General features: G+C 35.7%; 1 protein-coding gene across 5 annotated transcripts in view; it reads left to right on the top strand.

Moving 5' to 3' along the window:
- cadm2a (cell adhesion molecule 2a) overlaps positions 1-27,095 on the top strand; it is a 660,886-nt gene that overhangs the window by 588,161 nt on the left and 45,630 nt on the right. For all 5 annotated transcript variants that reach the window (XM_056466536.1, XM_056466535.1, XM_056466533.1 and 2 more), the window contains 2 exons: positions 5,932-6,084; positions 14,642-14,779. In XM_056466536.1, the coding sequence (XP_056322511.1) occupies positions 5,932-6,084; positions 14,642-14,779 (291 nt within the window). The remainder of the gene's footprint in view (positions 1-5,931; positions 6,085-14,641; positions 14,780-27,095) is intronic.

Genomic DNA, 27,095 nt, shown 5'->3' with positions numbered 1-27,095 from the left:
TGGATATAACAAATTATAATATTATAGTATAGACATTTTTACTAGGCTACTTTAATATTAATCCCTAACTGAAAAACGAATGTGAAAATGACTGGCAGCTGTGCTAAAATTAATATAATGGCAAATTTCTTCTGCGTTTTTTCCTTTTATAGCGCAATAGTTTTATTCAAAGAATATAGTTCTCTCTTCAACTTTCAGGTTTGAGGTGGGGGAAGAAATGGCAGAGGCAATTCAAATGTACCATCTCTAAATTAAAAAAGGCCACTTACGCGGCATCTGTGTGTAAAGATTATTACCTTATTTTTATTTTATTCTTATTATTTATTTATTCATTCATTCATTCGTCATTCATTTTCTTTTTGGCTTAGTCCCTTTATTAGTCTGTAATTGCCACAGCAGAATGAACCGTCAACTTATCCAGCATATGTTTTACGCAGAGGATGCCAGGAGGGCCAGCTGGGGCTTCGGGACGGAGTGAAAGGAGAGGCAGGACTTTGCCCCGAGTCTGGGAAAGATGGCTTGCCGTCATTACACTAGTTTTCCGATGGCACACGAGTTACATGCGCCAAAAACATGAACAAATAAATTAATAAATAAGGGAAAGAAAACATCTAGCCTTATAGGCTGAGTTCTTTTTGATTATAATCGCCGTTAAGTTTCCATTTTAAATGTAAGGCTGTTGCAAAAAATAATAAAATTGCTTAAAATAATACAATTTTAATTTATAAGTGACTTTGCTGCGTCCCCCTTGATGTTTCAATAACGCATAATAATCTATACACCATATTAAAGACACTTAAATAGACATGATTTCGGCCTCACTGATGCCCATTAACTCCTGACAGACAAGCTTTTGGTTATGAGAAGGGGGAAGGGGTCTCCACTATTAAGTGTTTTTCACAAACATGAATACACAAAATCCAAAACTCCTATAGGACGGATGGCGTAACAAAACCTATGCGTTTAAAAACGAAACCGCATTAAATATGGGGCCTTATGAAAATGAATGTTTCTATCTTTTGAACGGTGACGGCATAATATCATGGAATTACTTTCAATAGCAAAATAAAAAACATCTCAAGGAAGAACGGACAAAAGAAAGTTTCACTTCTATCACTCTTTAAAAGTTTTGGTTTGGTTCATTGTAAATGCTCAGTCTCGTTATGAACTGATCTTCATTTCTCTGTGTTGGTGGAATAAAGCAGGCGAGTCAGCCACACCAATTTATGAGCAGACAGAGCAGGATTCTCGCGATGACCACCAGCGCAATTCCGCTCTTTGTTATGAGCCGTAGTTTCAGTGTAAACTTAGTAAAGGTGAGTTTCTTTGGCGATGATGTGTACAGTGTTAGATTTTATATTTAGCGGACATTTGCGCTGAACACGCGGTGAATGCAACGCATCAAGATTCGGGCACCTTCTCCGAAAACACTCGATTGATCTCAGCTGGTGGATCAACATTTACCTCATGTTATGATCGCTGTCATCTGCGCCATTATTATTATTATAACTTTAGGGGAGGTTTGCAAACCTGTGCACTTTTCACTCTTCAGCCGTTTGTATTTCCTGCAGTAACAAAAGCTCCCTGTTCATTATATTCAGACACACAAATGCTCCCAAATATATTATGAGGGCGCATAGATTAAATTTCGGGCGCTCATGCGACCAAAATGGTTGCAATTTCGAGCCCTGTAGTATAAGGACATGTATTCAGACCACAACTGAACGTTTGAAGAAAATTGAATGCCTTATTATTTAGAATTAGCTATTATTGATGTAAATGCAGCCGTTCAAGGCGCATAATTGATTTATTACGGTACTGACGGTATTAGAAAATCCATGTCGTGGCGCAATGTCACACCGGTGATGACTATGACACCGGTGTACCGCCCACCCCTACTACCTGTTATTTAAAATATCTATATTACGCTCCAAGCATTCGCCAAAAAGAAAATATTTCTAAGTAAAAACACAAAACATAGCTGAATAGAGTGTTGCCTGCTTTAGAGGATGGGTTAGTAATTATATTATAACTGGTTATGTTCAGGTCAATGAAATAATACCTTTAATAAATAAAATATGTTCGTAAGAACGTGGTGGGCCATTGATTCCGTCGCTGTCATCAGTGGTTTAATGAGCTCAGGAGAATTCTGCTTTGCATTTTTCTATGCATTACTAACATCACTAAACCAGACATTTGTTTTATAAGTTAACCAAATATTCGCAGAGATTCAGCAGTTTTTTTTTTTCTGACGCGTTTGCCAGTCATGTCAGTCAGTGAAAAAAAAGTAACCGTGGCCCTGTTTGCAGGTATTAATATTCGTTTTTTCGTCAATCTGATGCAATTTTTATTATTTATACAGGACGTTAAAATGCAATTAAAAGTTTCAAATCAATTAAACTCAATTTATAAAAAGCCTAGCCTATTTTATGCATTAAATATAACTAATTTTCTTTATTTCTGATTAGACCATGCATTTTAGACTATTTTACAATTGTAATATGTGCATATGCTTTTTTTTTAAATAACATTCGTTTAACAAATATTTTAGCACATCGAAAGTAATTAAGTGACCTGTTTTTTTTTTTTTTATTAAAACCTTTATGCAAAAGGATCAGAGGATAAATTATCGTAGGATAAACGTATCTTATGGAAAAACACCAATTGACGGGCTCTGCTTTCGGTTTTAAAAGAATCAAGCAGCTTTAAAAAATATAATTTGCTGAAGAGAAATGACAGGAAAAAAAGAAAGAAAAAGATAAAATATATAGGGACTGTTAAAAGAACATTTTTCTTTAATATATTCTTTCGACTCCGAAACATCAGCTAAGAAAGATTATGATGAATGACGGAGTTTCTCTATTGCCTGCTTCAGCAGTTGTCCCGGTCCCGCTGGTTATGAACGAGGAGGCGGAGAGAATGCGCTGTTTAGTTTCGGCTTGATATATTTAAATAAAAACTAACACCGAACTGCTTTTAACGCTCAAAAAGTTAAACTAAAATGCACAATTCTTGTTGGTTGCACCCGCGGGATGCACAATGAACCAAACGCGGCATTATTTTAATTCTATATTCGTGAAGAATGAGCCATGAGATTGAGATTTTTGAAGGTGCTCTCTAGCGGCGAAGTTCCTGGCAGAGTAGCGAGTGAAAAAATGTGCATAAAGAAATTGGACAAGAGGAATAACATTTTAAATTATATAACAAGCATCCTATTCTTTCTAATCCTCGCCCAGGTTTAATACAAGTTGTGTTTTTTTAATATTTGTGGCTGGGAAGTTTATTAAGAATATATTTATAATTATATATAATTAAATAAATACATAATTATATATATATATATATATATATATATATATATATATATATATATATATATATATATATATATATATATATATATATATATAGAGAGAGAGAGAGAGAGAGAGAGAGAGAGAGAGAGAGAGAGAGAGAGAGAGAGAGAGAGCTGCTGTAAAGGCTATTTCTTTCCGTTCGCATCCCGTCCCTTTGCGCCCCCTGGCGGCTTTTTCACAAACTGCGGTCTTACACTAAAAACAGAGCAGCATTTATTTCAAACGGCGGCGGTATAAGCCACGGCGGTAATAGCCACTTTGAACTCTCACCTACTGTAATTATGGAATGACATGTGGTTTGTTTGTAATCTTTTAGGTTAAAAGGGCTTGTGTATCTAGGCTCACTTTGAAATACTTGACAATACTGCACAACACACCTATTAGTAGTGTCGTATTCATAGTCTACGATAGACTAATATGAAATGTGTTGTTTAAACAATGTGCCAGCTGACATTTTCATAAGATGTGATATAGTGAAGTAATATCACACAAGCAAGTGTGTTGTTATCTCAAACAGCAGTGTGAGCTTGATTGCTATATTAGCAAGAAGTACATTTTGAGTAAGTTACATTGTACAAATATTGTCTTGCAATGTTGTCTCACCAATATTCAGTAAAAAGCCTCAGCACATTTGTACATATCAGAGCAACACTGTAGTGTTTAATTCCAGAATAAATCTGTTTTGTAATTAATTACTTGATTAGAGATGCACCAATTGCACTTGTCTGATTTGCAATTTTTTGGTAAATCTGACCTGCCAACACATTTTTTACTGTGTCAGATGTATTAGAATTATATATTTAATACTGGAACACTTTCTATGAAGCTCAAACTTATAATGAATTACAGCTCATCATAATTTATAATTATTTATAATCAATCATAACAATTCTATATATTATATGTAGCTATAAAGGCGCAAAAAAACTTGTTGTATTACCTATTGTATTATAATGACTGTTATACTGTAGCTACAGTTATAACAGGGTTATTATTACTCAATAGTGATGCATTTCAAACCTTTTATAAATGCATAGTGAGCATAATAACCTATCCTTCTTTATATGGAAAATTTGCATCCAGTTTTCACTTTATAAAGCTTTCAATGATGCATTATTAAAGGTTAGTAATCGTATTATGACTCACAATAAGTATTTATAAGGCAAAGGGCACTTATCAACAATATAAAACCATTCATTTATTTGACAGAAAAATCTGTTTGAAAAAATACAGTCTGGTCAGTTTGTGCATCTCTTTATTTGTGTAAATGATTCAGTACTCCATTCATTAAGATGTTGGATGCATGAAAAATCACATACTCCCCTACTATATAGTACAAATAATATTGACAAAAGAATTTTAAGCCAGAATAACATAAGATAATAACCAATCATAATATTTAATAATATAATTAAATAGCAATGATACTGCAACCTGATCATATATATGAATATATAAAATTTACTTTTTCATTGGTTATGAAGTAATCGAAAAAAATACCTATTAAAGTATGTATGTGGTTTCAGACACAGCCAGTCATTTGATTTATTTTTTAAATGAATCAGCCATTTTAAATGAATCGCTGTAGTGTATGATTAAGTGAATCACCTAATATAACAGGGACTTGTCACCACCTACTGGCTGGTTTTAGTGTTTAGGCATTTTGTATCCACAGATATGTTTTCAATAAGTGAAGTTTATTTATAAACTACTATCGAGAGGATCACATGCTTATGATTGTCCACATCTGGTCCCTCATTAGCTAACATATGATTCACCAATCTGACGATTCCTAACTCACTATAAATAACCAGAGATTCTTAACTCAGTATCTTCATCTTGAGAATTTGCCTCTCCCACCCCAACCACCCCCTCTTTTCTAGATTGGGTGACACGGCGGCCCAGTGATTATCACTGTTGCCTCACAGCAAGAATTTCACAGGTTAAAGTCCCTACTGAACCAGTCAACATTTCTCTGCAGAGTTTGCTTGTTCTCCCCGTGCTTGCGTGGGTTTCCCCCAGTTTCCTCCCTCAGTCTAAAAACATGTGACCTCAGTAAATTGAGCATTCTAAATTGGCATCATAGCTGAACTCTTATTAAACCATATATCTCTCTTTAGTCATCCCTTTATCTGTGATTAGCCAGAAATAAGTCGGGGGAGTTCATCGAGATCTACCTGAGCTTAAACTCCCCTTTCACCCTGCTAATGGGAGGTAGCCCAGGGCTCGAGGATCTTATGAACTCAGGGCTCTCTTCCGGGACAGCATGCCAAACAAGCTTTATTATCAATCATTAGCTAAGTGTGAACTCTTGAAACCAGCATGTGCACTGAGGGGGAAGTTATATAGCTCAGTACCTTTTGTCGATACATCATAAGGAACTAGGTATCGCAGAAATGTCACAGTCACACATTTCCAATGATCCAGAGTTGGTCTTGTCTGTTAAGTCAGAATTAATGCATTAAAACTTTGGGTTGTTTGGGAAAAACAGGAATATTACCTTGAATCATTATGGTGCATGCTTATTAAGGTGTCATAATTAATATCAGTGTGTGAATTGTTTGTTTTCCGGCAGCTCTGAGAGATAACAGGATTGAGCTGGTCCGAGCCACGTCGCAGGAGTTGACGATCAGCATCAGCGAGGTCTCGCTGTCAGACGAGGGGCTCTACACCTGCTCCCTCTTCACCATGCCTGTCAAAACAGCCAAGGCTTTTCTCACCGTCCTCGGTAAGACATCATTTCATTTACACCCTAATTCAACCAGCTGGAGCACTGAGGTTGTTAGTTAGCCTTGACTTGTCAGTTTGGTTCATAATAATTCTAAGTTTGGTAGAGTCTACATCAGGGTTCCCATGGGTCATGGAATCTTTGGAATATCATGGAATTTTAGAAGGTCTATTCCAAACACTGAAAGTCATGGAATTTTATCCAAGTCAGGGAATATCAGAGATTTTTGGTTGTTGTTTGTTTGTAAAATAAATAATAATAATTTTAATATAGTGCTCTGTTTCATGTCTTTTGTTATGCTTAGACTATTTTTCAGCTTTATTTTATTCTTTTCAAACTCATCAGCTGGCAATTTACATAATTACATACTTGAATTTGGGCTTTAATAAGGGCCACTTTAAAGACTAGGTGTTAAAAAGTAATTACAGAAACTATACTTAAAACTACTAGCAAGTTACCAAATGGGCGAGAGAGCGAGTACTTATGGTATACCTTAGGTTTTTATAAAACTGAGGTAAATTATTCATTGTTGTTCTCGGAGTAGGAATTAAAGTCATGCAAAATGATATTCAAGCTAAAACCATGTTAGTGTTAAAATATTATCATAAGCAAAGCACAACAGCAGCCTGTTTTTCTATTCATTAAATGTAATGCAAAATCAGCTTTTTAGTCAGTGAAAGTCAGGGAATGTGTTATTTGGTGTAAAGCGGGAAATTTGTTACATGTACTTGCTATTTTCCCCACAGTCAACCTTTTTCAGATATTTTTGATATGTAATTGATAATACATGATTGTGCCAATTAGTTAGTTAGTACAACTTAATATTTTGAGTTACGTTAACTTCTCTGGATTGAATGTGTTGGCAACTTATATATCAAAACTTTACTTGGCTGTACTTATTATACTTTTAAAAAAGTCAGCTGAACTATATAATATAATATATTAGTGAACTTTTTCAAACATCTGAGCTTTAAAAAGTACAAATGTGCTATTATTAAATGCAAATAAAAACGAATACATTTTTAATAAAAAAAAAATTCAATGTAAAATTGTGTTTGTATTTAATAAAATGTATCTAATAAATTATATAATTTATAATATTGTAATTTATATAATTAATTAATGTATACATTTTTATTTATTGTAGTAATTTAACTTTAATTTATATTTGTTTACTTTTGAATGACACCAGACGATGAATATCTTTTTGTCAAGTCCTGTCAACTTTAACTTGAGTTAAGGCAACTTCACTATTTAAGTGAAGTACACTGAAATAAAATAAAAAAATTACAGAAAATATCTCTAAATTTCAAATTATATTCAAAACTCAATAAAATGACAAACAATCTCTCTAAATTGACAGTTTTACTTTCATTTTAGGGTACTTTATCATTAAAGACAAATTATTGTCAGTATTGTTTTTTTTATTACAGGGAAATTACTGGATGATTTCTACAGTATTTTTTCTTGAGCTTGACTGTTATTTTATGGATTATATAATTAATGGCAAATTACAGCAATTTGTCTGTTTTATATAATAAAATTTCGGGATTGTTTACACTGTGTTTTTTCCTGTTTTTCGAAGTACATTTAAAATTCTGTAAAATTAAAACAATAAATTGTAATTACTTGTGCACCTGGTTATATTAAGGTTTATGACCATGCTAACATTTTTTAATTCTTGTAATTTTAAAGTGAACCATTGTTAGTTTTACTTTTAAATGTATTTTCATATTTAAACTCTTTTTTTTCTTTCTTTTTTGGATTTTTACATTTAAACTCTTATTTCTTTTATCATTCAATTAAACAATGCATTTGCAGCTTTGCTTTCCAGATTGAATGTAATGTAAATCATGTCATAACTAAAAATATTAAAGTGGCACGAACACTTACTTTTTAAAGTTAAAACAACAATTTTTCATTTGCAGTGCACACACACACTTACACACACACACAACCACACAATGTCACAACATTTATTCCTATCCAGAGTTACATAAATTTGTCTTTAAGATCATGTTTTGATAATGGGAGAGTCAGACCAGTGTGCAATGTCTTCTTCAGCACATCCCAAAAAATTCTCATTAGGGTTAAGTTCGGAACTCTGGAGTATGCTATTATTGATCTTATTAATTTTTTACAAATATATTTTTTTATAATTCAATTCAATTAAATCCATTCATGATTAAACACAGTCCACCTCATAAGAATCTTTCAAAAATGTAAAAGTTCTTACCAGCACCTAAACCTCTGAACAAGAGTGTTTATGAATGTTCCTGGATGCATTTATTGGTGGAAAGAGCGATTGCTGATGTGCAACCAGTCTAAACTGGTTTACAATGAGCTATACTGAACCATTAACAAGGCAATTGAAAATGATCAAATTTGTCGTTTCCAGAAAGTAGATAGATAATTAGAATTTTACCTCAGTGGGGGCGTTTCAAATCTAACTTTGGCCTGGATCAGGATTTAATTAAATGGATTCACCCGGTCGCCTTCAACAAAGACACAGATGATCACAGAACAGTGTTGAGAAGTGACACAGAAAGAAGTTTAATTAGTTTCCTCTATCAACTTTTTACTACTTTTGTCAATCAAAAGTCAAACAGACTTTGTATCAAGTCCCAAACATACCAGAGTTAATGTCAGCTGCGACAGCCCACAAACAGTGCTTAATGCCATATTTCTGCATTAATTAGGAGCCCAATTAGCTAGTCTCATTTTAATTAGTTGGCACGCACCATTAAAATCATTACAGTTGTACACTCTTGTCAACAAGCCTGCATTGCATTAGTGTTTTTCTCATTGTGAATACATGAATGGATACAATTCATTTCAGTGTTGTTGGAAAAACATGCAATATTAATTACACATTATGCTACATATGTTGTTATAGATATTATTTGAAATGGATATTGTGTTTCTGCTATAACTACAACTGCAGTTAAGTATTTTTGTGTTGATCCATACGTTCTGGCATCTAATATGCGTTATTTTGAAACCCTCCTTTCTCAGCAGGGTGTTCTCACACTTCTAGTTTAAAAAAAAGTCAGGAAAGTGGGTGAGTCCAGCTTTGTTTAGGTGGGAGTGTCGTGTGGTGAAAGAGAGAAGGGTTTGCATGAAAAGGGGAGTTTCATTACGTGCACAACAGCCGATTTTCACACCGGCAACACCGGAAACCTTCTAAATTAAATCGACATTTAGAAACCAAACATCCCGGTTGCAAGGACAAACCTGTGGACTATTTTCAAAGACGACTCCAAGAGCTGAGGGCATCTCAAAAGTGCATACATTTTGTTAAATGACACCAATAAAATATTGTTTATGTGTAAGTCTTGGTGATTTTCTTAGATTACTGCTGATGATACTAACTGAACCATCTGAATAAACATAAACAAAAAACATTGATTACACACTTACCAAATTTGTAGAGACAGAACGGTCTACACAAACTGGAACCACATCTTTTTTAAAAGGAGAGAAGTGGCAAATACGGATTTCACTATTTTCAGATTTGAAAAGCTCTCGGGTAAAAAAATGTTTCTTACAAACATATTTTTGTTGCGTGTTAGTAGACCGCTGTAATCCACACCTGTGGGTCCACATGCGAGCCGTGCTCTCATCGCGGGGAAATGGAAACAAAACCTTCGTTATGGCAAATTTATAAACGCAACACTGACAACCAATGTCTGTAAACAATTCTGCTAATACTTGTTTGAACTATGTTTGCAACACAATGTAGCATTTCTCTGAACACTATTACAGGTAAAAGGAGTCCTCGAAGCTAAATCATGCATATTAGTGAAGTAGCACCTTGTTCACAATAGAGCACGCTGATTGGTTCGAACCAAGTCTTTCTCATAAATTAACGAACAGATGTGGTGAAAACTCAATGTTGCACTTTGTACCGGCCGATACAGACAGCCAATCTCCACGCTGGATTTTACACAATATCATTGCTGTGACGTTGCTTCAATTTTTTTTTTAAGCCGGAAGAAAGAATTTGCTCTAAACAACTAAAAAACAACCAGTTTTAACTTGTTAGCTAAATATATATGTCCTAATAGGACATATATATGACTGTCAGCATCTCACAAAATGTGTTTTGGTGTTTTGTGACCCTTTAACAAGCAACCAGACGCAGTTTAATTTCAGTATGATGACACATTTATAACACAACCTGAAAATTGAGTAGGGTTTTATTTTTGAATGTCTCACATTTGTGCAGCAAACTAATAGTAAGAAATGCGTGGTTAGGCACATTTTGACCAAGCCATTAAACTGACGTCATTAGTGAAGGACTTCCATATTATAATGGAAGCAAATGGATAGATTACAAAAAAAATTTATTAACTTGCAAAGAATAAATGTTCAGCTTAGGACAATTTGTGCTAGCAAAATGAACATTAACTAAAGCCGTGCTCACACTGTGAGATTTCAGCCACAACTTTGTCATCTGAGACAAATTTGGGAAATCCTAAAAGATTCCTAAAATCCTAGGCTAAAATCGGTGATCTTTGATCGTTGGTTTAACATGTTCACTGACAGCTGCTTAGTGCCCGTTGCCATCAGATTTTTCCTCTGATGAAGTTCTGTCAGAAGATTTCAGAGACTTTCCTGCATTGTGACAACAGCTGCGATTAGCGTCAATCCAAGAACCAATAGGAGCTCCGAATTTGATGACAATTCAAATGACTGCAGGGAAATATCAGACCGTTTTTTTTGCTTTCTGGTTTTATTATAGAGACATGCTGTGTGCAAAATTTGCCACTACAGATTGTTTACGTTTGCTGTGAGGAATCATTTCAGAATAAGGGATAGTGTAGCGCCCCATTCACACGGGGCTTCAGCGTCAACACTTGACAGAGGGCGTGTCTGAAGTTGGCCAATTGAAGTCAGCCATTGAAATTAGCCAGCAATAGGCCACTGCCTGAGATGGTGTATTTGCATACAGCGATCTAATTGACTGACGCTTCCGTCAATTACGGATCCACAATGCAGTTCGGCAACTTCTGACGTCACCCATTCAAAGTGAATGGGAAGCATTGAAGCTGACGCCTCGTGTGAATGGGGCGTAAGTGTCACGAGTGGATGACGCCAAACTCCGGGAGCATTTTCTTTCATGTTTGGCGTGTCTTTATTAACGTTCAGTCTGACTTTATGATTGCTGAGATCTTACAGTGTGATATGGGAGCCATGTTTGTGCAGTCTGACATGCTACAATCGTTCAGGATTATAAAAAAAATTGCACAGTGTGATTCGGCCTTAAGTTTCATGATTTCACGATTTCATGCAGACTTTAACTAAACCTTCATCAACAGAGGCAGTGTGTTTTGTTTATGATTTGAAGGCTGCTTCTTAGAGCTTGTTTTTGAACTGTTGCCAGGTCTTCATATTATAAGCAGCAGTCTTAAACCATCCAGTGTATTGAGTTAGTAATGTACACATGGTGCTTGCAATATTTTGTTTTGATGGTTTTCATAATGTTTGGGTTATTTTTGAGTTGTTCTTATTTTCTGTTCTTTTTTTTACCATGATCTGGCAATGCTAACTAGTCAAGACCATGATGTTTTTACTGCATATCCGAAAGAATTTATTGCCAGAATTAATTGCTCTAAGGCAGAGGTGGACAAACTCAGTCCTGGAGGGCCAGTGTCCTGCACAGTATAGCTCCAACACTAATCAAACACACCCAAACATGCTAATCAGTGTCTTCAATATCACTAGAAATCTATAAGCAGGTGTGTTTGATAAGAGTTGGAGCTAAACTGTGTAGGACACCGGCCCTCCAGAATCGAGCTTGTCCACCCCTGCTAAGGGGATTAATGAAGTTTTAAGCGGAAACATTTTAAAACATCATTAACAACTAGTGCACACTGCATAGGGATTGAAGATGTAGTGTTTAAGTTCAGTGTTTTTTGTGTAAATTACTAAACCACGTGTGTGTCTTAAAACCATGAAACTCTATTTTTTGACGAATTACCACTGCCACAATCAATCAGAAATATCCAAAACATAGAAATATGAGACACCAATGTAGCACAATTGAATTTGACTTTACAAGGTTTTCCCCAAAACCTTTGTATATCAGATATCAAGAAATGAACCAATCAGCAGCGACAGCTTGGCATCTGCCGTTTTCCTTTATGTCATCTTGGGACAGTATTAACAAACAGCACAGCGTCCAGCAGAGGTTACAGGCCACAATGCTGCGGAATGACTGATGTATTTACTCTGTTGCTTTTTAATGCACAGTACATTGTGGTTTGTTTTTGCTTTGATTTATTTCTCAGGAATGTGATTAAGGCCTCTTACTCAGGGGAGCAATAAGGCCTGTGAACTGAATGCCAAACGTCTGATCTCATCTTCAATCAAAGCGAACCCAATATCTAATTTTCCTGACTAATGTTCCCTATTGATTTTTCTTTGTCTCAGGCCGCTACCTCAGAGAGGAAGCTCCTGACACAGTAATGTATTTGTGGGCCACAGAGTTTCCTGTGTGCTTGAAACATTTCATAAGATTGAAATTCTGATGGCTTTTGTACGTGGAAACAAACGTTTGAGGTCTTCTCTGTCAGGTGATCTCAGGTGTGTTATAAGTAGGCCCGCATGGAATCTGTGGGTGCAGAAACTTTTTCCATCATTAACTCTATTTATTTGCTTATGTAAAAAAGTGTAAATATATATTTATTCCGTTTTTATGTCATTTTCAGTAATATTATTTAATTATTTGTAAATATTTAGATGATATTTGTAAAATTATATATTCAATGTGAGCTGTTTTTTTTTTATTATTATTTTCAATATTTAATTCAGCTTTCTGCTTTTACATTCTCAAAATCATTCTACATATATTCGCAGATTATTGTACAAAATTCTGAGCAGAAATAGCAAAAAAAAAAACCTCCCCAAATTCTATCTGGCCTTGGTGATAAGTAAAAAAATATATATATTTGAATTAACTGTATTGGCAATGCAATTAAAAATTTGGTAGTTTAAATGTGATTGTAGGTCAGTAGCATTCATGCAGTAGTTCAGTGTTGTTGAAGTATCTTACTTTGAAGCAATTATTGGTATATTTCTAATAAAAAATTATAAGTAGGATTGTTTTTTACTTACCAAAGGTTTATTAAACAAACAAGCTGTTAAAATAAATACTTTTTTACATTCTTTCCATAAATAAATAAATAAATAGTTTTTTCCTGCAAAAAATGTGCCACGAGAAAATGCAAATCAAAATATTAGACTGATTCTTGAAGATGTCACTGACTACATTTACATGAACATCAGCAATGGAAGTATTAATCAGTATTAATCTGAATAAGACAACAATATGATTAATGTGTTTACTGAGTTGCTTTTTGAATGTTCCTTTCATGATCCCATTTTTACATGTTAAAGCTCATAATTTGATTAACATTGCGTCACCGCAAATCCACATTTCCTTCAGAGTTTCATGTAATTAGGTGTGTTTCACGAGTTCACACTTACAATAGTTTCAGAATAAAGCGTATTTATGCGGCAAAAATCCTACATGACGTTAATAGTTTGATTAAGGTGTTTATATGTCTGTACTGCACTTCACTAATGCGACTAAAATCGGCATACTCCACGTCTTAATTTGGTTTCTGTTTAGTTTGATTATTACCTTAATCGGATTAAATTCATCAAAAAATGCTGTTTACATGGTAGAGTCTTAATCGGAGTATTGTCTTAATCAGTGTCCATGTAAACATACTCAATGGAGACTGAAGCAATGACTGCTGAAATTCAGCAATTTTAAAACTGTTGTAATAAACTGTAAATTGAATCTTTCTTAACATTCTCTTTATTAAATTATTTTTATTGTCACAAATTTTTACTTTTACATATGTATACTTTTTTTGACAAGAACATGTAACATCATGTTAATATTGTATATGTAAGGGGACAAATACAGAGGAAAGAGGGTGTTAAATTACTCAATAAATGGATTCCATGTTACATAGAAATTCTTAGCTTTATTTTTAAGGGAAAGATCTTCTCTGGTTGCCAGAAGGACGTAACATTTTTTATCATTGTGGAGCAGCATTGTTTATCTTTTTGTTTCTAGTTCTGTAAAATCAATGTAAATTGTATCTTTGAATGAATACTGTACATGCAACCTGGGTAGGCATAAAGAGTTCAAAGCTCTTGAATGTTAGGGTAGATGTAATTAATTGTATTTTAATTTGTTGATTAATCAGCATATGTAATTCATTCGTTTTGGAATCTCAAATTGATTGACATTCCAAATTATAAGCTAAATTTAATCATAAACACCCTGCTGCTTTTAAAAACTGAAATAATAGGATCAAATAACCACTAAATGAAAGAGTCGAAATTTAAATTAACCCCAGTGAACGACAAAAAAACCTCAGGCAAAAAAAGGTGGTTCACAGAAGATATAAATAAAATATCTCTAATCGTTCTCCATTAACATTACATTCACCTACTGTTAATATTTTGAGCTCCAATAAAGAGCTGAGTTTCATCTCTCTCTCACTTTCTCTAAATCACAAGTCTGCTTCTTTTTCAGGTGTGCCTAAGAAACCAGAGATCAATGGACTCACCAAGCCGGTCCTGGAGGGAGATCACATCACTCTGTCCTGTGTGACCTCTGGCAGCAAACCTGCGGCTGACGTCCGATGGTTCAAAAATGAGATGGAGGTCAAAGGTGAGGAAAGCTGGTGAAATGTGCTATCATTTAAAGTAAACTTATAAAAGCTGTTTGGACAGAAATCTATGTAGGTAAAGTGTGCCCATGGTCACAAAACAACAAAAACAAAACAAAACAAATCCCTTTTTTTAATTCTCTGACATTGAAATATGATTCATATCTCAGTGATTTTTGGGCCCACCGCACTGTAACATAGAAGTGCAGTTTTCCCCGCCTGTCAACATTGATTGACAGTCGCATATTACCATGTCTCAGGATTAATTTGTATTATCATAAATACAAGACAGGATTCGCAAAGAAACTGGGATTAAAAGATCTGCTCCAGCTCTCTGTGATCCAACTGCACTTCAAGAAGCAGTAATTGGTACTCTTTGTATTTTTATAGCACTTTAAACTATACTTTTGAGCTATGTAGTTCATCATTGCTGGACCAACTGCATAGTGTACACAACTATAAACGAGGATGCTTCAATCACACAACAGGAGTCCTGGTTTATTTTGTACACTAACTTAGCTATACTGGATCTCAAAAACAGCACATTGTATGTTTGCTTCTATGTGTATGAGCATTGTTGTAACGGTGTATGGCTCATTCATCTTGCAAAGATATTTGTGACTGTGAGATTTTATCATGTCTAAGTTACTGTTTGTCATTTTGCTGTGTTCATCCTGACATTCAAACCCTGGTTATCCAACTCTGAAGTGAAATGTCAGAAGAGAAGGTGGGGAGAACATAATTTAAGTGGGTGGGGAGAACCATCTCATTTTCATTTAAAGGCACAGGTGCAAAACGGCTACAATTCTCTCTGACCCCCAAACTTGACATATTCAGCATGGTATAATAAGTTATCTGATGGGTATTTTGACCTGAAATTTCACAGACACATTCTGAAGACACAAAAGACATAAAAAAATGCCAAAATTGGAGCCCTTTAATACTATAAGATAAAGTACAATGAGAAATGTGAAGCACTTTGTAAGAAACCTCATGTTAAGTAGAACAAACAGCATACTATATAAACACTGTCTCCTCTCAGTCATATAGAAAAGAGACAATCAGTGACAGCATGTGAAGAATTCTCTAGGCAGAAATGTTCTCTGCCATGCATATGATGCAGATGGAATTGAGCGCCTTTGTCGTGTATTTGGCACACATCTAAAAATACAGCAGTTCTAATTAGCAACGAGGAGGTGTTTGCCATGCTGACTGATTATTGTGTCTCTGGTGGAAAGAACGTTCGTTGGGGAAAGGCCTTTACAGTGAGGAAGAAGTGAACCCGAGAGAATAAAGCATTTTTTATGACTTTGTTTTGCTTTTTTATTTTTCAAATTGCTGTGCAAATGAAAATAAAGGTATCAGAATCCCACAGACCCAATCACAAGTGCACTTAAGCATAACTAAAATATCATACAATCATAACTAAATCCAAAGAAAAGCCCCATTTGATGAACATGGAAAGGGCGGAGTTTATAACCTCTCCTGCTGGAAAATATCAGGGAGCAGTCTAAATGTTTTGACTTAAGCTTTTTAGTAAAGTGCATTTGTCCTGCATGTAAAGTGATTTTAGTTATTTTTACAGATTTGTCACAACTAGGGTTGGGTATCGTTTGGGGTTATTTTGATACCGGTGCTAAATCGAAAAGTTTTTTTTACTTTTAAAGTGGTACCGGTGCCAAAACGGTGCCTGAACCGATACTTTTGAGCCACAAAATTATAGTGGATGACTCTATATTTTATTTGACAAAATCTTTTCAAAAAAATATTTTAATAGAAGAATATAATTAAATTTAAAGTAAACATGAATTCATATTTTATATATTTAAATTATTCAATATTAACAATTATTCAATCAATTAAGATACAGATCTGAGGAAACTACTTTTCACTATTAAAGGACTGACCCTCCATACATCTTGTTGTGATGTCTTCAGGGGGGGATCAAGTATTAATTAGGGGGGTCATTCCCCCACAAACCCCCCTTTAATTCGCACTCTGGTCACACTCCAATCTAAAAAAAAAGATTGTACAAATCAGAATGAGCCACAGTTACACCAATAATGTAAAATAGTTACATTTTCCAATGAGATTGGGTTGAGTATAGTACATAATAGTACATAAAAGTCAACATTTATTGCTTAACAATGACTGGTTTATCATCAGATTAGATGGCCTCACATATCTATATCCATGTAATAATAAATAAAAATATTTTCTTACATTTATATAGCGCTTTTCTGGAATCTCCTCATCCACCACCAGTGTGCAGCATCCACCTAGATGACACAACAGCAGCAATATTGCGTCAGACCGCACACCACACACCAGCTGATTAGTGGAGAGGAGAAAGAGTGATGAAGCCGATTAAGATATAGGGATGGTTGAGAGGCCATGATGGACAGAGGCCAGTGGGCAAATTTGGCCAGGCTGCCGGGGATAAACCCCAACTCTTTTTCGAAGAACATCCTGGGATTTTTAATGACCACAGAGAGTCAGGACCTTGGTTTAACGTCTCATCCTAAAGACAGCACTCACTGAGCAGTATAGAGTCCCCGTCACTATACTGGGGTATTAGGACCCACACAGACCACACCAGTCTGTGGTCTCCCCCTGCTGGTCTCACTAAAACCACCTCCGACAGCAACCTAGCTTGTGGTTGTGGTTTCCCATCCAGGTACTGTCCAGGCGCAGCAGGGCTTAGCGTCAGTGGGCGACAATGTGAGAGTTGCAGAGAGCTAGCTGCCGGCATATTGACAATTTTTCTAGCATGGTCATTAGCTCACATTGTTGTCCTTGAACTACGGTGTTGTACTTGTGATGCAGAGTGCTCGGGTTTGATTCCAGTAAAGCAAAAAGACAGATAAGAGCTCAAGACAGATAAAAGCAATATGAAATCAAGGTACAACTACATGGCCATAGTACACTTTTCGCTTTCTTTTTGAAAACACTATTGTTTGGGTTGTGGGGAGGGTTTAGGTCAGTGATTCACTAGGTAATCTGTACAATAAGCTCATGGACAACACAATGTACTTTAGATGCACAAAAATGTAGCAAAACCCTCTTGTCAGGTTCTGTGTTTTCTCATGACGTGTTCCATGTACTTTTGTTTGTATCATGTGATTCCTTTGTTCTGTTTTCCCGCCATTTCTTTGTATTCATTAGTTCCACCTGTGTCTCACCTATGTTTGTATTTAAGCTCATCATGTCCTGTGTATTTATACTTCCCTAGTTTTGCTTAGTTTTGTGCAGTCTTGAATTGTCAACATCCTTGTCTGTTACCTGTTCCTGTGGTTTGTTGTAGAGTTTGTTAAAGAAATGGACGTTTTGATAATCCTGTTTCACAAATGAATGAAAAAACATCATATTTGTTCTGCAGAGACATGGTTTGAGAGAATTTTCATTTTTGATGCGAATCATTCCTTTAATCAATAACCAAAAGAAAGTAATAAGAGGAGTACCTAAAGCCTGTGCTTGAGAAAGTTTAGCCTCTTATCAGTGTCTAGTCAAGGGTTCTTATAATTTTGACTCCGCACAGGGATCCTGATTAGGCTTCTTATCAGATATTACGTCTGCGGTCAGTCCCTCTGGCCATTTGATAAACAGACAGAATTGGTGGGCAGGGGAGGATTTTCAGAGCTTATTTCATTTCATTAAGGGATCAGTGATGTTTCAGATGAGAACGGCAGAAAAGTAAGCTGCTTTGTTTAAGATTCCTTTAAGAAACTGATATCTGATCTCCTCACGCGTGACTCAGGCTCACAGTCGCTGATTAATGATACGATCTCAGTATTCATTAACAAACGTGGTGTTTAGGTTAGGTTGGATGTATTCTTTAATTAAGAGCGATTATTTAAAGCAACAAAACAACACATTTGTAAACAAGAAGAAGCTCGATAGATGTGGGAAAATGTTTAGGTTTTAAATACAAAAACAACTGTGTTACTTAATTTCTGCACATTAGATCCAAATTATGTAATTTTCTTTTAATTAATCGTGAATTTGTGTGATTAATTGAGCAACATACATTTTTCTTTCTCCGTGAGGTCAGATATAAACACAGTATGATCATTATCACTGAATTTTTCCCTCCCTCTTTGACTAGCTGGAGTCAGATGTGAATTTCAATAGTCACATCAAAGCAGTAAGTATATCAGAATACTATCATCTCAAAAACAATGCAAGAATTAGATGCTTTGTTTCCAGTGAGGACTTAGGTGGATTACTGTAATGGACTCCTCACTGGCCTTCCCAAAAAGACAGTCAGTCAGTTGCAGCTCATCCAGAATGCTGCGGCCAGGATTCTGACCAGAACCAAGAAAATCAGAGCACATCACACCTGTCCTCAGGTCTTTACACCGGCTCCCAGTTACATTTAGAATAGATTTTAAAGTATTATTACTTGTCTATAAATCACAAAATGGCCTAGGACCTCAATACATTACAAATATGCTCACTGAATACAAACCCAACAGTTCGGTCAAAGCAAGGTGAATTGTCTTTCAGCTGTTACGCCCCCTGCTGCTGGAATCAGCTTTCAGAAATGATCAGATGTGCTCCAACATTAGGCACATTCAAATCAAGACTGAAAACACATTTGTTTAGCTGTGCCTTTACCGAATGAGTACATGTACTATCTCCAACAGATCGCACTTATGTCTTTTTTTACTTTTTTTATTCATTTATAACCTGTTTCAACATGTTTTAATCTGTTTTTAATCATTTTTAATTCATTTAATCATTTTTATTTTCTTGTTTCATTTATTATTGTTCATGTAAAGCACTTTTACCATTTACCACTGTGTATGAAATGTGCTCTATACATAAACTTGCCTTGGCTTTCCTTAATTTATTTATTTGTATTTGCATATTGGATTGTGGGTGCAAATTGCATGTATATCTGTAGCAAAGGCATAATTTGTGTGTCAAAAATAAATAATTAGCATTACCTAAACATGAATGGTTTGAAATAGAATATGGTAAATATATTTAGATTATGCACTGTGTAGCCTTTACTGTGATCTCTGAAAGGGGTTTACTGAGGTGTCTCTGGGTCTCGTCAGACCACAGTCTCATAAAACATGGAGTTTATGGGCTCTCAGTTGATTGCAAAGTGTCAGTCTTGGATATTTTCATCATGAATGTGTGTTGTGATGGATGGATCCAATAAGACAATAACACATTTCAAGGATGAAAGAGAAAAAATAGTGGACCCCAGAGAGCTGAAGTGTACATACATGATGTATATGATGTTTCAGATATAATTAAAATTTGTTACCAATTAAAAATATTGACATTGTTAGCGAATGTTACGTTTTAAGATTAAGCTAAACTGGTAAATAGGCAGTTACCAGTAGCACTAAAATAATAATAATAATAATAATAATAATAATAATAGTATAATATAATATAGCTTAGATATTAATTATTTACTTTAAAGTTTTCAAGTAATGATGTTTATGTATTCAGTATTGTAAGTCATTCTAGCTCTGTTTATTTTTTCTGCTTGTCTGGGTTTCTTTGTCTTGGTTTGATGGCAGAGAGGTTTAAAGGATATTGCTTTTCGACTCACTCTCCTCACTAACTCCAATTGGTCGGCCTGTTGTTTTCCTGTAGTGCTTCTCTTCATCTGCTTTGTGTTTGCTGTGTTTGCGAGCAGTAGCAGCTGTTGTCATTGCTGTTTTCAGCACTTCTCCAGCGTCGTGTGAGGCTGAACTGCGATAAATGCATTTATTTCCGAGACCTGGACTGGGAATAGCAGTTGCGTTATTGTGGGATCTCCGGGACTGTGGCATTGCTCAGCCCGGTATTAAATTTGTACCGTTCTCCAAGATTCAAGACATCTCACACTTTCTCCCCCCCGAGTATGCAGAGCTCAAGATGCTCTGTGTTTTGTGTGTGTGTGTGTGTGTGTGAAATTGACAACTGTAATGGAATCCAATATCAGCACCTCTCACATGCCTCTCTCTCTCTCTCTCTCCCTCTCTCTCTTTCCATCTACAGCTTCTTATTCCCATCATTGGAGAAAAATTGTGCATCTGTTTATTGCATGTTAAACTAACCTGCAAATATTACATAGACCTCCTCCTCTGCAGTCAATGCAGCATCTGTGTATAAAGCAGGTTTAAATGTTCCCTGAATATCCTTCTGTTTGGCATTTTTATAATCCACTTTTTAACTTGCAATTTAAACTGGAGGAAGTCAGGGCGCAGTGGATAGCACTATCACCTCACAGCAAGAAGGTCACTGGTTCGAGCCCCGGCTAGGTCAGTTGGCATTTCTGTGTGAAGTTTGCATGTTCTCCCCGTGTTCACTTGGGTTTCCTCAGAGTGCTCCTGTTTCCTTCACAGTCCAAAGACATGCGGTATAGGTGAATTGAATAAGCTTAATTGGCTGTAGTGTATGAGTTTGAATGCAATAGTGTATGGATTTTTCCCAGTGTTGGATTGCAGCTGGAAGGGCATCCACTGCGTAAAACATAGGCTGTTGGTGGTTTATTCTGCTGTTTGCTTTAAATCAAGATCACGATTTTCTCACGATTCTGATGTAAAATAAAGGTTAATATGAGTGGGCTATTATTATTGTTATTTCTCAATCAAATGGTAAAACAACAATAATAATATTAGGCTTATGTGTAGATCTACTCTTGGTTAAATGCTAAATTTTGTATAGACATTGAATGATGGATTTGAACAGACTAAATTTGTCCTGTTTGTTAATTCACAGTAAAATGATGACATCAGAATACAACTATACATAATTCTAAAGTCGAATTATTGTGTTTGAGACATATGTTTGTCATTTTTCATTGACAACATTATCAGTTCACTCTGCATTTTGGTACCTCTTTGTTGTGCTAGATACCATTTCAAAAGGGTACCCAAAAAGTGGTACAGTGGAGTTCGCTTTTAGGTATCTTTTGACTGTGGAAACAGCCATAAAAGTGTACGGAACCGTATGGTACCACTCAGTGGAAATGGGCCAGTAGTTATGTTGATAATCAGGACTGTGTCTCTCTATGCTCGCTTAATCATCCTTTTTTTTTTCTCTCTCTCTCGTATGTTATCTGTATGTTGTTCACTTAAACATTGTTATTTTTGTCAGTTGTGCTGTTTCTTGATTCTAAGTCTGCATTTGCACACATATTAAGTGATAGTTATGGCCAAATCATAAACAATGGCCTGATCGGACAACAGACAATTCTGTCTACTGTCCCGAGCATCTCTCACTCTGGCCCCGGGCCATCAGGCTATCCTTAGTGTCAGGACTTGGCATCACAATATTAAATTCTGTCAAAAAAAATTTAATCGAAAGCATTATTTTATCAATGTGTTTGCATGTAGTGCACACACAGCTTTCTTACCTCCACAGCTTCGTCTTACATCATGTTGAGCACAATCAATCAATAGTCATTAAAAATGGAATTCTAAAATGCCTCCCGTGTCTCGGCAAAAACATGAATAAAACATGCAGCATAATGACATTTTCCATCAACCCTCATCCCAAACCTCTGACAGCACCCTCTTCCTCTCTAAAAAGAGTATACTTGGCGTTTACACACACATTAAAAAAATCCTAAGCAGCATTGTCTTTTTTTCCAGTAAAATATTAAAACAATAAATTTATCTAAGAAGCAAAATTGCTTAAGAATACTGTATATATAACGTTTATTACCCTATGGATACATTATTAATTCTTGTTTTAAGTATAAATCTAACAAAGTCAGATGAGGTTTTATTAAAGCTTATGTTTGAAACAGGAAACGAATGCCCAGGGGGCCAGAAAAAATAACTCAAGATAAAAGTCTTATCCACTGCAATTTTGCCTCTAAAGTAATCTTATTTTAAGGATGTTTAGATATTATTACTTGGAAAAACTACTGATTAAATCCATTATTTTTAGCAGAGTATATACAGTAAGATGATATCAACCTGCTCCTATAGAGCTGTGGGAAGATTTCTCTTTTCCTCCTCCAGGATGATAAGGGTGCATATCCATCCCCAGACCTCCATCAGGCAGGAAAACTCCCCTGAGGAGAACTAGGAGAACATGTAACAGATCAGCCGACAGGAAAATCTCCAGAGCAGATGAAACAGAGAGTGATCGTCATCCTCTTTTTCTCCTGGGGGTTTCACTTTAAAAACTTACTTTCTATCCATTTCACTGTTGGAATAAAAAATGGCAGCGTAAGGCCAGTATATCATGATTTTATTGTACGTAAACCCACACGAACACTGGAGAACATGCAAACTCCACACAGAAATGCCAACTAATCCAGCCGGGACTCGAACCAACAACCTTCTTGCTGAGAGGTGACAGTGCTAACCACTAAGCCACCGTGTTATATTATATTATATTATATTATATTATATTATATTATATTATATTATATTATATTATATTATATTATATTATATTATATTATATTATATTATATTATATTATAAAATGAAAACAAACAAGCAAATTCATAACAATGTACATTATGGTAACCATGCGCACCCAGGAGAAACAGCATGCTTTTTTAAGCATAGTGACTCATCATGTTTTGTCCTGTATTTCGCGTTTCCTAAAAAATCTTATTTTCTGGCAAGTAAAATAAGTGGTTATACTATAAAGAACAATATTAGTATACAGAGAATATTAGTAAACAAATAGCAAATAATTACTGAATCAGCAATTGTGAAAAACATCAGTAAAACTCGAATATCGCAAATATAATTGTTTCACACGAGGCATGACACTTCCTTTGCCAAGTTCAAAGCATTTTTAAGCTCGCCCTTCTGTGGCATCTATTATTGCTACACAACAATCAGCAACGATCATCAGGAACCACTAGCTATGTTTCCATCCAAAAACGTGAGTTAAATCTATGCGCAAAACTGGAATATCGCATAAAAAACGTGTGCATAATGCAGCGTTTCCATCCAAAGAGAACAAAATCGTCACTTCCTGATTAAATGGCACCAAATATCAACAGTAAAAGTGGAATTTGCTGTGGTAGGAGAAGCTGTGCGAATCTTTTCTTTATTTAATAAGTGACTTGCGCCTCAGAAGACAAATGCCGACATGGAATGAACACGTGGTTTAAAGCCATGAGGTGCCGAGTGCAGACGCTCTTGACAGTTCTGGAGGTAATTAATAATATTATATCACTAATACTGAAACGGTTATGGCATTTTAGAATGACCAAAACAACATTTCAGATGTTTTACAATGTGCTCAGCCTGCTGGTTTATCTATTCACACACATTTTATCATCACATGATCTCTTATAACAAAAGCACATGACCTTTTTTAATGTGCATACTGGAATTTGTTCAGTAAAAGCGTTTCATTTCATTGCAATGATTGGCTGGGTACATTGTATATACATATGTATATTCTCCTGGATTTTGTATAAGTGTAGTGGTGTTTGTATGTGGCTATATACAGTGTATATATAACGTATTTATACGCATAGCTAGGCTTGTTTATAATCTTAATTGGTGCTGTCAAACGAATTATTGCATTAAAAAAGGTTTATACACATAGATGTATTGAATAAATGTTTATTATGCCACCTTTTCTTCTGTTTTTCAGACAGTTTCTTGAACTTTCCCCCCTTTATGAGCAAACACTTTTGGAAGTCCATTAAAGCTGTTTGACATTTCTTGTTTTGGTCAATTTGAACAATTATGAACAACATAAAACAGAAACATTTTGACGTTCTGATAGCGATTCCTATGTAGAAGAATCACTTCCTGCCCTCCATCTGAATTTTGCACGTCATCAATGACATCATGTGAAAACAACTTGCTGATTGGTTGAATCTTGCCAAGCAGTGCACTTACAGCGATGTATTTTGAGACCATATTACTCTCTATTTGTGCATGTCGCATGTCTCGATTTAAAATAACATACTTAAGCATGCAAAAAACGTGATATTTGAAGAACTCATAACACATTACATTTAACACAGGAATATCATTAAGCATCCAAAACTCTTTACGTAGATTTAGAGAGGAGCATTTTGATGTGTAAATACTGGAAATACAGCATTTTACCAAAGCAATACTTCAGGGATGTCCAAACTCAGTTCTGGATGGCCGGTGTCCTGCATATTTTATTTCCAACCCCAATGAAATACACCTGAACCAGCTAAATCAAGCTCTTTCTAGGTATACTAGAAACTTCCAGGCATACGTGTTGAAGGTAGTTGAAGCTAAACTATGCAGGACACAGGCCCTCAGAGTTTGGACACCCCTAAAATACATATACAAATGAAATACTGAATAAAATAACAACTGTCTTTGTCCATGTTTCGCAGTGGTCAATGACGTTACAGCCAGGTTACACACAGAACATCTGCTCGATCCTGGCTGGTAAAAACAAACACCCAGGTGTCTAGATAAAAGCTCACAACTGAGCAGGAGAGAGAGTGAAGTTCTTAGAGCTGCTTATGATAGGCAGGGAGAGCGACGGCAGCCACTGGGTTTGAACACACAGCGCTGCTCGCTGTTTAAGCTTCCTCTTTCATCCTGGCTGCGGGGGCCGGGAATCAGAGTCCAACTTCACAGCGGCGCACAAGCTGGATAATTTGTAACGTGTGAAGAAAGAGAGGTCATTCAGACGGCGAAGTCTGCCTTGTTATGTGTATTTGATCAACGCGACACAGCGTACATCAGACACTTCAAGACAGAACGCGGGGTGACTGTGAAGTGATTGTAAACATGTTTCAGACTGGAAGATGGATTAAAACGGAGATGTTTGCGAGCTTTACTAATGGAGAGGATTTGGTTCATCACAGCTCCAGAGATGTGTCTTGAAGGGATAGTTCAGCCAAAAATGTCCTCTCTGTGATCACTTACTCTTCACTTGTTTAAAACCTCTCTTCTGTTGAACGCTAAAGATGATATTTTGAAGAATTCTGGTTAATACTCATTGACTTCCAAAGTATTTTTTTCTTACTACGGAAGTCAATGAGTTAATACAGCATTTTTCTAAATAAACAGAAAAAAGAAAGGAGGGTGAGTTAACAGTGAGGTAATTAGATATTTGGGGCGTAAGCTATGCCCTAAAATATGAAATTACTGTATGTGAGGCTTTTAGTTCTAGTCAGGGGTGTTATAACTGTTTCATTGCTAGAGAAATAAGCTAGGTAGCCATGACTATTTTCTGGAACAATCGATAAGCTCACCATGTTAAAATTGCTTGTGAAAGTATGTAAATCACATGTGAAACACATTTGAACACATTTGAAGGTGTTCCACATACAGTGCTCACCATATACAGTATGAGTACACTTAAGGCTGGGTGATTAATCAAAAAGTAATTGAAATCGACATTCAGAATATGATAGAGAATACACATTCAGATACAGAATAGACATTCGATATAATCGATCAGATTTTTCCCTACCGCGTGTGGAATCACCTGTCCACACTTACACTTCTGCGTCGAGCACAGCATATGGTCTGGTGCAGCCTCCATGCGGTTGCATACCCCTCGCCATGACTGATGCCGATGCTGACCTCTCAAAAAAAGGCAACTACACGTTGCGAAGATGAATCGCGCAGGCTCTGTGATTGTTCGGCTTGGTAAGGTTGACAAGTGTGGGTGGTGCGGAGTGGGCAACAAATGTTGAATAAATAAATAATCATTCATTAATCGTAATAGAGTTAAAATGTTAAGTTAATCAAGATTTCGATTTTAGGCCAAATTGTCCAGCCTAAGTACAGCCCTCACAAATCTTTTAAATTCATATTTTTAATAGGAAGCTACTGTATACAATATTATATTTGTGCAAAAACACTAGATTAGTCAGTACTGAAGCCAAATATTTTGCTTGAATTTAATTGTATTATCTTTGAATTTCTAAATATGTTTGGTGACAAATATATTATTTTAATAAATATATTGGTTTAATAAATCTGTTTTGTTTAAACGCTCCAAAATACATTGCCTATATTCAGTGAGAAATGGTAAAAACACATTTTTAAAATAGGGTGTACTCAATTATGCTGAGAGCTGTATAGTTTTGTTTAAGAGCAATTATGATTTTGATTACAATCATTGTGTTTTGGTACAACAAAATGAATTATGAATAACTTGTTTTTGGACACTGCATCCTATAACAATCACGTTTGGTCAGTAGAGCAGTTGGTACTCACCCGCTTCGAATGTTATCACTCGATCGAATGGGCGTTGTCACAGATATCAGCTGATAGATATGAGCCAGTAGGTGCCTTCTGTGCCTGCTGGTAGACTCAGGGCTGTTATCATCCATCCACATGGTTAATTGGCTATACAAATTGAGAAGACTCCAGATCCAGGTTA

The sequence above is a fragment of the Danio aesculapii genome, chromosome 10 (genome assembly GCF_903798145.1).
Source record: "Danio aesculapii chromosome 10, fDanAes4.1, whole genome shotgun sequence".
Classification (NCBI taxonomy): Eukaryota; Metazoa; Chordata; class Actinopteri; order Cypriniformes; family Danionidae; genus Danio; species Danio aesculapii.
Note: the sequence above shows the minus strand (reverse complement) of the source record. Positions and strands in the feature narration are given on the sequence as shown.